The sequence below is a fragment of the Lissotriton helveticus genome, chromosome 4_2 (genome assembly GCF_964261635.1).
Source record: "Lissotriton helveticus chromosome 4_2, aLisHel1.1, whole genome shotgun sequence".
NCBI lineage: Eukaryota > Metazoa > Chordata > Amphibia > Caudata > Salamandridae > Lissotriton > Lissotriton helveticus.
The window spans coordinates 138,043,093-138,057,307 of NC_136064.1; the positions used below are offsets into that span (position 1 = coordinate 138,043,093).

Sequence of the window (14,215 nt, forward strand, 5' to 3'; positions counted from 1 at the left end):
GATGACTGTGAGACACGGATTCTGTTGGAGCTGGACATAAGGGCATTAGTAAAAGAGACAGAACCCCACAATTGAGAGATATAGGGAAAAGGCAGAGCAATACATCATAGAAAGAGAACAGAAAAGAGACAGAAAGTGGATAAGTAGTAAAAGCTGAGAGAGTGTCTTACTTTTTTACCACACTACAGTGTGAGCGTGCTTCTGACTGCTGCACCTGGGACGCTCAGCACCATACCTATACCTCTGCTTCATGGTCTGTGTTCAGTGTATGTTACATGCATGTCAATAGGAAAGTTGCATTGATTGCCCATGGCTAACAGCAATGTTTTCAGAAGTAAAGCAGTTAGAAACAGATCAATAACAAAGGCAGTGTAATCACTCACCCTGCATCTCCTCAAGACGTCTCTTCTCCCTTTCTTCTTTTTCTCTTCTTTTCTCTGAATGAAAATAAAAAGTATCTTATTGGTGTGGCCTCTAGTTCAGAACCTTTGAACCCAGTGTCGCACTTTTAACCCTTTTAATTATCTTAATAACCTGCCACATCCAAAATGCACTAAACAACATTTTAAAATAATTTTAAAAAATCTTATGCGTGTTGGAAAAAGTAGTGAGTTATCATCAGGCTGTAAAGTATGAAACAAAATAATACATGCAGTGAGTATGCCATGAAATGTGGTCGCCCGTACATTCAGCTTCCGGTTCTGTGCTACACTACTTGTGGTGTGTGGCTTGCAATCGCTTCCTACTAAAGTTGTTGGAGGTATAAATAAGGCTCATGGCCTCAAAGTCATTCCTGTAGTATTGCTCAGTCTGTTTGCTATTTCTGCCACGTCAATCAGTTGTCCTCGTCTTTTAAGTCCGGCTTGCACTTTTTATTCAGAGTCCTGGGTGGTATTAGGAGAATATGTTGCTGCCATAGAGCCTGATTTAGGTCTTGGCAAATGGTTACTATTCACAGCGGGGGCGGATACCCAGTACACCGAAATATAAACTCCATTCTATCCTATGGAATGCCCCGGTTACTTACCGGTAATCTTCATTACTCCGAGTCCATGTCTTCCTCGCCACAGTAATTACATATGAGCCTCCAGCTCCACACAGAACTCCAAGTCTAAAATTTTGCGCTCTAGTCTCCCCTCCCTCCTCCAAGATGGCCCCCAGTGGCTCCAGCCAATCCCATAAAGGGACACATAGTCAGCAACACGACCTGAAAAACCAAGCCACAGACATGAAGCCACCACCAGGGCCGGGAGGGAAGGGAAACTATACTGTGGCGAGGAAGACATGGACTCGGAGTAATGAAGATTACTGGTAAGTAACCGGGGCATTACCTCCTCGTCCTGTCTTCCTCGCCACAGTAATTACATATGAGCCGATACCAAAGCAAGCAGCTTCATGTAAGGAAAACAGACCACACCAACCGTGCAGCGAAAAACATATTTTAATATTCAGAGGCAGAGCAACAAAAAGTACAACCTCTCAAGGAAACCCCGCAGTAAGAACAGAAGAGGCAAAGGAAACAGAACCTCCACCCCCTTCCTGAAGGCGGTAATGGGACATGAAGGTATGAGGGGACGACCAAGTAGCAGCCCTGCAAACATCCTCCATGGACACCCCTTTGAAGGAAGCCCAAGACACCGCCACAGAATGGGTGGAACGACCCTGAACAGGAAGTGAGGGAACCTCAGAAACCGAAGCATACGCCAACAAAATGGCCTCCTTAATCCAACGACTGATCGTGGAAAGTGAGGGTTTCAGGCCCTGACGTGACAAACCATAATTCACAAACAAGTTGTCCACTTTACAAAAAGAAGAAGTGCGAGACAAATAAATCAGTAAGGCACGACGAACATCCAAGAGGTGAAAAAGGGACTCCGCAGCCGAGGAAGGATCAGGGCAAAGAACAGGAAGGACCACCTCAGCAGATCGGTGAAAATAAGAATCCACTTTAGGAATAAACGTAGGATGAGGGCGCAAGACCACACGGTCCGACAAAACCAACAAAAATGGGGCAGAACGAAGGAAAGCACCCAATTCACCCATACGCCTGGCAGAAGCAATCGCCACCAGAAACAACACCTTGAGCGTCAAAAACCCCAAGTCCACCGACTCCAAGGGTTCGAAAGGAGCCAACTGCAAGGAACGCAAAACCAAAGGAAGGTCCCAAGGAGGAGGACACGTGATAGGACGGGGGCGTTTGAAAGAAAGAGACTTAAAAAGTCTAGCAACCAACGGAGAAATAGAAACCAAAGGCAGGACATGAAATGCCCGAATGGCGGCCCATTGAGCCCTAAGAGTCGAAATCGCCAAGCCCAGCACAAACCCATCATTCAGAAAATCCAGAATGCGAGCAGGATCCAAAGAATCCAACGAAAGCTCACGACCAACACACCAAGAAGCAAAATTATCCCAGTGCTTGGCGTAGGACTTAAGCGTAGAAGGCCGCCGGGACTGTTGAAGGACCCCAGCCACAGCCACAGAACAACCCTCACGCATCAGAGAATCCCTCTCAAGAGCCAGGCCCGCAGACCCAGGGAACGGAACACAGGCAGAGGAAGAAAAACCTATCAGAGGATAAGGTACGAATGGTAAGGCTCACCCCGGAGACACAGCCAACTCCAACAGCAGCGGATACCAAGGGTGACGCTTCCAACAAGGAGCAATCAGAAGCACCAATGACCCCTCCCGCTTGATCTTCTGCAACACAGCCGGAAGCAGTGGAACAGGGGGGAACGCATACAACAGACCCTCCGGCCAAAGGAACGAAAGGGCGTCCACCCTCCAGGCATCCTGGCAAGGCATAATCGTGCAAAAACAACGGATCTGGGCATTGTCCTGGGAGGCAAACAGGTCCACAATCGGACAGCCAAACATCACCTGCAACTTCCTGAACATCCAACGCTTGAGGGACAAGGACCCCATGGAAGGAAACACCCGGCTCAGACAATCCGCCACCGAGTTCTCCGCACCAGGCAGGTAAATGGCAGACAGGGACGCTCCGCCCAAGAACAAATCCGCCGGGCCAGGCAACTGAGAGAGTGAACCCTGCACCCCCCTTGACGGTTCACATACGACATCACCACCTGATTGTCCGTCCGGATCTGCACATGGTGACCCCGAACAAGATCCGAGAAATCCAACAGACCCAGAAAGACGGCCTTCAGCTCCTTGTAGTTGGAGGAACATGACAACACCGACTGAGGCCAAGCCCCCTGAGTCGACGAATCCCCCAGGGTAGCACCCCACCCCAGTAGGCTGGCATCGGTAGTGACCACGTGGGTGGGAACAACCAGAAAGGGGCGGCCCTTGGAGAGATGATCCTCGACCAGCCACCAACTCAGGGCCACCCGAACCTCCTCCGACATAGGAACCAAAACACTCATATTGAGGGAACAGGGGTCCCAATGCGATAAAATGTGGGACACCACCGGGTACATGTGGAGGCGAGCCCACGGCACCGTCATCAAAGACGCCGACATCAGACCCTGGACCCTCAACCACAGGCTCACTGGATGAGAGAGCCCCAACAACAGGGAACAAACTGCAGACATCAGGGACAGAATCCGGGGAGGGGGCAGGAACACCATCCCCAAATGAGTCTTGAACAGAGCCCCAATGAAAGTCAATTCTTGCGCAGGAACCAGGGAGGACTTCGGCACATTCACAAGGAAACCGTGATGCTCCAGGACATGGTAAACTCTCCGGACATGCAACTCCGCCTTAGAAAGAGAAGAAGCAGAAATCAAAATGTCGTCCAGATAAGGAAAAACACAAATGCCCTCCCCATGTAAATGGCCAATAAGAGGAGCCAGAACCTTAGTAAAGATTCTAGGCGAGGAGCAGAGGCCAAAATGCAATACCTGGAACTGATAATGGCGACCCAGGACGCAGAAACGGAGAAACCGCTGAGAATCCGGGTGAACGGGCATATGTAGATAAGCATCCTTCAGGTCTATGGAGGCCAGAAAATCTCCCCGAGACAGCAGAGGAAGGATCACCGGAAGGGAGACCATCTTGAAGGATTGGTGAGGCACAAAAGTATTCACCCATTGCAGATCCATCACAGGTCGCAGATCCCCTGTGCGTTTCGTCACCAGAAAAAGGATGGAATAGACCCCCAACCCCACCTGATCTGCAGACACTGGAACCACGGCCCCTTTCTGAATAAGGGACTCCACACCCTCCAAAAGAGCCATGCGTCTTAAAGCGTCTCTGGGACAAGGAGTGGACCTGAAAGAGTCTGGGGAGTCTGGGAAAATCCAATACGAACACCTTCCGACACCACCTGCAGCACCCATAGATCGGACACAGTCTCGTGCCAAGAATCCATGAAGCAAGTGAGGCGACCCCCAACCGGCCCGACACCAGGAGCGATCCAGTCAGGACTTGGAAGCGGGAGTGGAGGTGGAAGAAGCACCGGAGAACCGGGATTTATCAAAGGAAGGAGCACCCCGGCCACGCCCCCTTCCACGAAAGGGCTGACCAGCACGACCCCTCCTAGAAGGACCAAAAGCCCTCTGAGAACCAAAGGAACGGAAGCGACCAGGCCGCTCAGGAGCAAGCAGCTTACCGTCCTCCGCCGTCTTCTTCACCATCTCATCCAAAGGCGCACCAAAAAGCTTAACCCCCGATAAAGGGATCTTCATCAGGAGACTCTTCTGCGCAGCATCCGCCTTCCATGAACGAAGCCACAACTGACGCCTGGCAGCCACAGAGGACCCAGCCGCAGAAGCAGCCGCCCCCAATGAATCAAAAGACACATCCGAAAGGAGGCGAACCTGCTGCTCCATCATCACCAGGGTAGAGGAGACATCCTCACCCTGGTCCAACAATTCCGACAGAGACTGAAAATCCTTAAGCAAGGACTGGATCGTGTAAGAAGAGTAGGCAGCCACCCGAATGGAAAAGTTGGCAGCCGCAAAAGTGCGTTTCACAGCCCCATCAACCTTCCGATCAACAGGGTCAGAAGGAGAAGAATCTTCAGAGACCACAGACCCATGGGACGACATACTGGCCATCAACGAATCCACCTTGACACATGAAGGAAACTTGACCGAGAAGTCCTGTAGAGGATACCGTTTATTCAGGAAACGAGGAAAGGAACCCTTGTCCACATCTTTCCACTCAGTTTCCAACACCTTCAACATGGAAGAATGAAGGGGCAAAGAATCAGGCTCAGGACGCTGATACTGTGAAAACAAGTCATCTTCCACAGGAACTACAGACTCCGGGAAAACCAAGTTCCAGCGTATGTGACAAAGGACCTCTTTAAGATCGGCCCCTTGCACAAAACGACCCTTGACATTAACCACCTCCTCAGCGTCAGAATCAACAGCAGGAGCGTCATCAACACGAGCCCTCTTATCAGGAGGAACAGGAGCCCTGTCATGTAAGGCAGCAGCAACTGCAGAATCTATCATCTTCTGCAACAAAGCCATCGAAGGAATAGACATCCCTGAACCAGAAGCTTCAAAAGAATCAGGAACAGAAACATCGGGAGAACCACCTTTCATCATGCCAGCCACTAAGAGAATGCAACAGCATACGAGAAAAAACACACCTGAAACCAATAAATAGGCATCAGGCATCCAAGCAAGCACAGGACACACCCCCTGACACGCCCCCACAGGAAGTACAAAAACCGGGAAAAACGCGAGCCAACCCCAAAGAGGACCCTGACAACCACGGCGCCCAGAGGAGGAACTCGCCATGGAACCCAGACCAAGACCCCAGGTGAGAGGAAAAACAAACACCCGACCGCGAAGAACCGCAGCAGGCGGGCCCGCGGTCGGGAAGGGTAGAGAATCAAAAAGCCTGTCATCGCGTCTGCAACACGCGTGCAGGAAAAAAACGCCTCACCGGGAAACAAGGCACTCGAGTAAGCGCCGGCCAGGAGGCAAATTAACCGACCGCGCGGAGACCCACAAGAAGGACGCGCGGCCGGAAAATGTAAACACGCACCAATACTCGCCCCCCCGCTAGGCAGGAAAACAGAGGCGCGGTCACACCAAGCGGGAACACAAACCGAACCCGCTGCAACAAGCACCTAAGTCCGCTCAGCAGGACACGTGCCGGGTAAAAGAAAGGGGGAAACATACAATTAAACATATCACTAACTTCCCCCCAACCAAATACCAAGGCGAAAAGGGCTGCTAGAGCAAGACCCACGCCACACTCACCTGACCAGCAGGCGACCCAGCACTCGGAGAAGTGCAGAAAAAAAGAACAGGTCGTGTTGCTCTCTATGTGTCCCTTTATGGGATTGGCTGGAGCCACTGGGGGCCATCTTGGAGGAGGGAGGGGAGACTAGAGCGCTAAATTTTAGACTTGGAGTTCTGTGTGGAGCCGGAGGCTCATATGTAATTACTGTGGCGAGGAAGACAGGACGAGGAGGTAATGTATATTTCCCCGGACAGGTTATCCATCACCGCTGTGATTGAGTAACCTGTCCTGTGAGAACTGACTCAGTCCCATAGGACAGTTTGCAGTCTCATATAGAATGGTGAAATGCCAGGTGAGACGACAGTCTGTCAGTCCTTCGAATGACACCAATAAAAATGCACCCAGCACCACGTGAACATTGGAACTCACTTTTAAAACTCAGTCTCCCATTACTGGTCTCTCTTACCCAAGTTGCACATGTGTTTCTCTCAGCTCAGGGCCAGAGTGGGAACCCCACCATGTACTTGAAACAGTGGATAAACGTGGAATTGTAAAAACAGGTTATGCTTAATCTTAGACATTAAACCTTCCCCAAGTCTATACTGTAGTCTGAAACTTTTTTCTGTATATCCTACGTTGTTTTGATAGGGAACTAAGGGGCATATTACCTAGAAGTGCGTTAGTAAATGCACAACGCACATCCCCTTATCGCCATCTATCGACAGATTTCATCGCATTCCCAATGTCTCTTCCTCTGCCACGTTCTTTGTATAGTAAAAGGCAATTGTTTATACATCCACCCCTTCAGCATCTCTGTGTAGCCCACGCCCCTACTGTCCAAACCTACAAGGTGTTCATTCCGGTTGAATAAAGAACACCTTGGTATTGATTTGATGGGAGAAAAAAACTTGTATACATACCTCATGGTGTATCTGTATGTATACTCAATATTGTGCTTAGTGATAACCTAGGACTGGGGGTCTTATACCTTTATTCTTCTTATATATGCACCACCTCCCATGTCCTACCTCGTAGAGTTCAGATGATACCAAGGGAGGCATCATTCAGCCCTGGCTGCTGCTTTTTAACCTATGGAACCATCTCTGCTCATGTTGAACATCCCTGGTTGCGGGTGGAATGTAGGGTTTGTCTAATACGGTCCATTTAAAATCCTTTTTGGAGTGTTGCATTTCCATAAAACGAGTCGTCAATTTGCTTGTGAACCTCCCACATGTAATATTGCTCATGTGTTCCAGGATCCTGACGTTTAATCGCCTAGTTGTTATGCCAACATATTGGTTTCCACATGGGCACTTTAAGAGGCAGGTCACATTGTCAGAGTTGCATGTGGTATGGTTGTACAATTCCCATGGAGATGGTAAAGCCACATCTACCGCTTTGCTGTTTTCTGTTAGTGGGCAGACTCGGAGGTTGTTCCCCCTGCGCACGTCCCTGTGGTCTCTCCGGTTCGGTGTGCTCATTTCCTCATGTGGTTCCACCACCCCAGTCTCCTTGTTTTCCTGTGGTATGTCTCTTCATTCTCTTTTTCCTTTATCATGTGTTAATTTCGTATTACATTTTTAGTCACTATTTCCTCCTCTTTTCATGTTTCCTATTCCTGCTTGTCCCCTTTCTGTTTTGCTATCTCCTTCTTTCTGCAATACCCCATACTCTTTTTATCATTATACATCTTCTCTTTTTCTTATTCTCACTCTTATTCCTGATTTTACCTTTCTATCTTGTTCCCGGTTTCCTTATCTATCTTCTATTTTCTTCCTTGCTTCTCTCCTTTCCCTCTTATTGTTCTCATTTTTCTATATCCTTTCAGGCTACTACTATCAGTATCTTTCTTATGCTTCTTTTTCTTATCTCCTTGCTTTTAAATCTTTTTCAGTATCCTTTCTCTCTTGTTTTCTTTCATCTAAGTAATATAAATATGTTTTCTAACATAGTTTGCATATTGATTGTTCATATTTTATACCTTGACTGCAATGTATCTGTTTTTTATGATAATTGTGCATGTTTTCATTTTAATAGTTTACCTTTAGAGTTGTAACTTGGAATGTTAAAGGAGTTAATAACCCCATAAAAAGACAACGCATCTTAACCCACTTAGCTAGATTAAATGTTGATGTCGCTTTCATTCAGGAATCTCATTTATCAGAGACTGAAGCAGCTAAACTAAGAAGAGGTTGGGTAGGACATATTTTTGCTTCACCAGCTTTGGGAAAAAAGAATGGTTCATCTAATTTGTGCCATAAAAAACATCAGTTTTCAGTTCTTCATCAGGAAAATGATATGGAAGGTCGTTGGGTAATTGTTAAGTTGCTTATTGATCTAATACCCTTAGTGTTGTTTAATGTTTATGCTCCAGTTAGTATTGATAATATGTTTTGGTCTATGATATCTGATAAAGTTCTTATGTTTGATGATGACTATATTATTTTTGGAGGTGACTGTAACCAGATTATTGATCCCATTTTGGATAGACATTCCTCTGTGAAGTTCTCCAATACCAAAAAGCATTCTCAATTCACCTCGGCCATATGTGGCAAAGCTTTAACTGACACTTGGAGACTTTGTAATCCTGATCTACAGGAATATACCTTTTACTCCCCCCCACATAACTCACAATCCAGAATAGACTATCTTTTCTTTAGTAAACCTTTGTCACAACTTGTCTCTCATGCCGAGATTGGTTCTATTCTAATATGGGACCATGCTCCAGTTTTTGTAGATTTTGATTTGTTACAGTTCTCCCCTCATTCTGGGAGATGGCATATTAATAATACTTTACTATCAGATCCTAATTTCACAAGCCAATTCACTCTTTTTGCTTCTGAATTCTTCTCCCTTAACTCTACGCATGACTCTTCTCCAGTAATTATTTGGGATTCTTTTAAAGCTGCTGCTAGAGGTTTTATAATAAATTTTGTTTCACGGAAGAAGAAGGCTTTTGAAGCTAAAAATACTCAACTGTTAGCCAAGATTAAGCAACTTGAGTGTTCTTATTACCATTCTAATTCAGAATCCTCATTAAAAAACCTGTATTTTAATAAATCCTCCACCGAAGCTGCATCCTCTTATCCTCTTATCTTTTAAAAAGTAGTGCCCGTTATTATGGAGGCCAAAATAAAATGGGTAAGTTACTTGCAAATTATTTAAAAATCCGCCGTGAGCGGACGAAAATTGACTCCATTCGCCATAATTCGGGAGTCTCGCTGCATAAAGATAGTGATATCCTTTCTGAATTTGTGTAATTTTATAAAAATTTGTATGCACCTGAACAACAACCGACTTCGGAAGCACTTTCATCCTTCTTTCAATCAATAGATTCTCCTCACCCACATGATACTGATTTAACCTTATTAGACTCGGACATTACTTTATCTGAAATTAAACGTGCTGTTTCAATACTGAAAAGAGGTAAGGCCCCGGGGCCTGATGGTTTTACTATTGAATTTTATTCGCACTTTGCGCCCTTATTACTTCCTCATCTTTTATTACTTTACAAATTCTTTAATAAGGAAGGCTCTTCTTCAGGCTCGTTTCAAGAAGTTATGATTTATTATTATTATTATTACATTTGTATAGCGCATAAACCACCCAAAGGTCTGAGCGCTTGCAGAAAAATTTGTTTAATCCCCAAGGAGAACAAGGACCCCCCTTTTTGTAAGAATTATCGTCCGATCTCCCTAGTTAAGTTAGACTATAACATTTTTGCAAAGATCCTCGCTCTTCGTTTTGACCCCATTTTACATACTCTTATTGGCCTGGAACAATCCAGTTTTGTTAAAGGTCGCTTATCGTCAGATAACTCTAGAGCTTTCTTCAATATTCTAAGTAAAGCCTCTTCGCTTGATTATCCCATCGCTGCAATAGCATTGGATGCTGAAAAAGCTTTTGACAGGATTGGTTGGGATTTTATGTTTCAGGCTCTTAAATAGATTGGTTTTCCTACTAAATTGATTTCTCTTATCTCTTTGTTATACTCTGGCCCTAAAGCATCCATCTTTGTCAATGGCAAAACCTCTGACTATTTTCCTTTTTTTAGAGGCGTTCGGCAGGGCTGCCCCTTATCTCCTCCTTTATTTATAATTGCCTTGGAACCCTTTTTAACAAAGATTCGGTTGGACGATAATATTACTGGTTTTGGTCTTGAAGGTAGTCAGATTAAATTGTCTGTGTATGCTGATGCCATTCTGCTTTATTGCTCAAACCCTTCTACTTCACTTCCGGCTTTTCTTTCTCAAGTTAACACTTTTTCTCAATTATCCGGATATCGCCTTAATTCAGACAAATGCAAAGTTCTCCCATTAAATATTCTTTGTCTAAAACAGGACTTTATTTCTACGGGTTTTTCTTGGAAAACTTCTAAAATTAAGTACTTAAGTTTATGGTTTGCTCCTAATATTCCAGAAACATTAAAAAAAAACTTTGATAATCTTCTTCAAACTTTATCGGTTTCTATTGATCGTTGGCATCCACTTTTCCTCTCTTGGTGGGTACGCATGGACTCTATTAAGATGATGCTTTCACCGTTAGTTCTTTATCTTTTGTCTATGCTTCCTGGTCATATTCTTAGGTTCTATTTTTAAAAAAATTGGCTCTCTTCTAAACAAGTTTCTTTGGAAAAATAAATCCCTCAGAATAGCTCTTAATGCTCTTAAAGCTTACAAAAACTCTGGTGGTCTCACATTTCCAGACTTAAATCATATCACTATGCTTTTTCCTTAGGCAATCTTCCCGATGGCTTTCTCCTGACTGTGTATTCATCCTCCTATCTGGTTGAAAATATAAAAACATTTTATAGCCCCTTTTCACTTTAATGAAGCTCTCACTTTTTTCTAAAAATATTTCCTCTTTCCGTTCTCAAGTTATCTCTCATACACGTAAAATATTATGTCCATTTCTTCCGTCCTCTTATCCTTCACATTCCTCGTTGGATCAACAACCCATTTGGCACAATCATTATTACGTATCAAGGGTCGTACTATTTACTAGAAATCTTGGAGACTTAAAGGTTTGTTATGGATTTCACAATTAGTCCTTAATAATTCTCCGTTCTCTTTCGCAGACCTTCAATTAACATTTTCTCTACCCTCTTCTTGCAAGTCTCAATATGACTTGCTTCTTCCTTCCCTCTTGCAATACCTTCTTTCATTGCCATCTAGTCCTAATATTCCCTCCAAATGTTCAAATCTTTTTTCTTTACTTTCTATTGATTCGTCTGCTTCTTCTCTCTATAGAAGTTTGTTTTTCTCCTCTGATAGACCCAAGGGGAAGGCTGAATTGGCTTGGGAAAAGGATCTTGTAGAATGTTGGTCTATTCCATTTTGGGATAAAATATGGTTAAAAATCCCTAAAACATGTAGAGCAGCTAATAAATCTCAGACTCTTTTCTTTATATACAAACGTCTTCTTTTTACCCCAGTGAAGTTAGCCTCTTTTTCTACACAAGTTTTACCAACTTGTTGGTCATGCACGGCTCCAACAGCCGATCTAAAACACATGCTTTTTAAATGTCCCTCTATTTCCAATTTTTGGTTTCTAGTTTGGTCCCAAATTAATACAATTTTTCATACCCAATTCTCTTTTTCTCTCTCTAACGTCTTTTTAGGTTCCTTATCACCTTCATGGCCTCATCCGACCCCTAACCCTTCTTTAATTGATTTATTAATAGCAATAGCCCTTCATTTAATAACCTCCAATTGGAAACAAGCAGACAAAGTTACTTTTAGGCCCTGGTGGAATGCTGTCTGTTTTCATCACAGTCTAGATACAACAAATACTACGCCTATATCTGTATCTATTAAAAGAGATCTGTTATGGCTCCCTCTATCCACTTACCTAACAGATATAGCTTCGTCTGCCGCTGGTATAGTCAACTTCTCGGATGAAGTTAAAAAACCTCCATGAATTGTTTTGTTGTCTTTTTAGCCTAGTCCTAGATTCCTCAATCAGTACTACTCCTTTCGTGTAGTTTATTAGCTTTTGTCTTTTTAATTGTTTTAGAGTTTCAATATGCTTCTAATTTTTCTGATTTATGTAATGAAGATTAAAGTTTTTCACATCACCCCTCCTCCTTTCTTTCATCTCCCTTCCCCCCATACTTTTCCCTTTATTTCATATTTACAATATTCTTACATTATGATTTCGCTTATTTGCTGTTGTATTATTTTGTTGTCACATTTTCTTCTTTAATAAACTTTAAACTTAAAAAAAACACCAAACTCCATTATGAAAAGCATCATTACATGCCACCTGCAGAGACCAGAGGGACATGCATCTGATTACGGGAACATTGCCATTACCCACAAAGCCCATAAAAAATGAACAGTTCACCTCCCCTCACATATCACACAGCCCATGCTGATCAAAAAGACACCCTGTACTGGTAAAATTACACCCACCCGCACACACTCACACCCGACACACACTCTACACGCCACAACAAGGAGAGGGGGGAGTACTGACACAATAATGCTACGCAACTTAAACTGGCAACACCTCCTCTTTTCAGTACCTCACTAGAAACTTTCACACACAGCGAAAGATATGGAGTGTAACCCTAAAAAGAAAAACACAGGATCTCTCCAAAAACTCTCTAACAATGTGTTTCTTTCAACCTAAAATACAACGCACAGCTTTATCCCACATGTCTGCAATAGAACCACACGTGCACTTTTGTTACTGTGACCCGAAACTCTTGAAAGGACATTATTAAGGCCAACTGCCTTTAAAAATAATATTAGGAGACTCTTATTTACTACACCAAGACAAGACATCCCTGGGCACCCAGATAACAGACATTACCCCTGAAGACCATCCCAACACCTTCAAATATTTTCCAAGTTATGTATTTTTGTAAACACTCTGTTTAGCATCAGTGCTATCGTACCCCACCGGAGCCAGAAATATGCCTAGTTTCATTGAACCTACTTTGAAATTTTTGCAATGCATGACGCCGGGGATCAAACCGTGACCCCGATGCTCTGGAGTCAGCCACTCTGACTGCTGGGCCACACCTATTCCCTTTAGTGAAGGACACTGTTTGGCCTTAGAAATCTGTAGAAAAGAGGCTAGTACACAGAAAATACCGGCTCCCACCTCCGTCTGTGGTCCTACAGTAGCCTTTAACATATTTGAGGCAGCCTTTCTTAATGACAAGTCAACCCCGGACATGGAATGCCAGTGCAGGGCCTTTCACCTTGAAAACGCCAGGAATTCATTTCGATTGGAGGAGGTCAAACGCCAGCATATACACCCCCTGCCAGGATATCTGTGATACCAAGAATAATAGGTACATATGGTTGGAGGGAAAGGGGCAAGCCTAATTATACAAAAACGTACACTGTATCCTTTGTGTTTCAGAGGCAAAGGAACCATACCTCTTGCGCCTGAGCTTTATTTACAATATTGTACTCAGTATGCACCTAACCTGGTCAGTGTGACTGCTGTCCCACTGCACAGTTCCACCACTAAGTGCTGCCCCCTTTTCCCTCTGATTGTAGGGTGTTTGATGCCCTCTCATGCCCACAGGCTACTGCCTGTGCCTCATCCCTGGTGGTCCAGTGGGAGAGCAAAGTGCTAGTCTACGGTTCTGCCTTTGCCTCTCTTTACCTCTTTCCTTTTGTGTCCTGTTTTTCTCTTTCCTTTGTATGGCCCTTCTGTCACTTTTTCACTATTCACTCTCCTCGCTCTTTTCTTCGTCTTTCTTTGTTTTCCCCCGCTGCTGTTGCCCCCTTGGTGCCTCCCCCCTTCAGTATGTCCTTCTAGCTCTTGTCTCCCAGCTGAACCGCCCTCTCCCAATCCCAAATTCATGGCGACTGCTGTGAGGCCACGTGCTGCAGGCGTGCAAAGGTAAGTCTGTCTGCCCCTGACTGTGACCAGCTCCAGGAACCCTGGTCCTCTGACGTGCCAATGCTACTTCCTCCAGCACCCTCCACGATATCAACAACAAATGCCAGCTCACAACACTGAACAACACCCACGACCCCCTCTCCTGTCTACACTGCTGCCTCACCTTCATCCACCTCCATACCACAGCTGC

The 14,215-nt window shown here is 44.7% G+C and overlaps 1 protein-coding gene across 1 annotated transcript in view; it reads right to left on the minus strand.

The window, feature by feature from the left end:
• LOC144752267 (apolipoprotein L1-like) overlaps nucleotides 1-14,215 on the minus strand; it is a 383,520-nt gene that overhangs the window by 183,161 nt on the left and 186,144 nt on the right. The window contains exon 6 of the mRNA XM_078640278.1: nucleotides 384-437. Coding sequence (XP_078496404.1) covers nucleotides 384-437 — 54 coding nt within the window. The remainder of the gene's footprint in view (nucleotides 1-383; nucleotides 438-14,215) is intronic.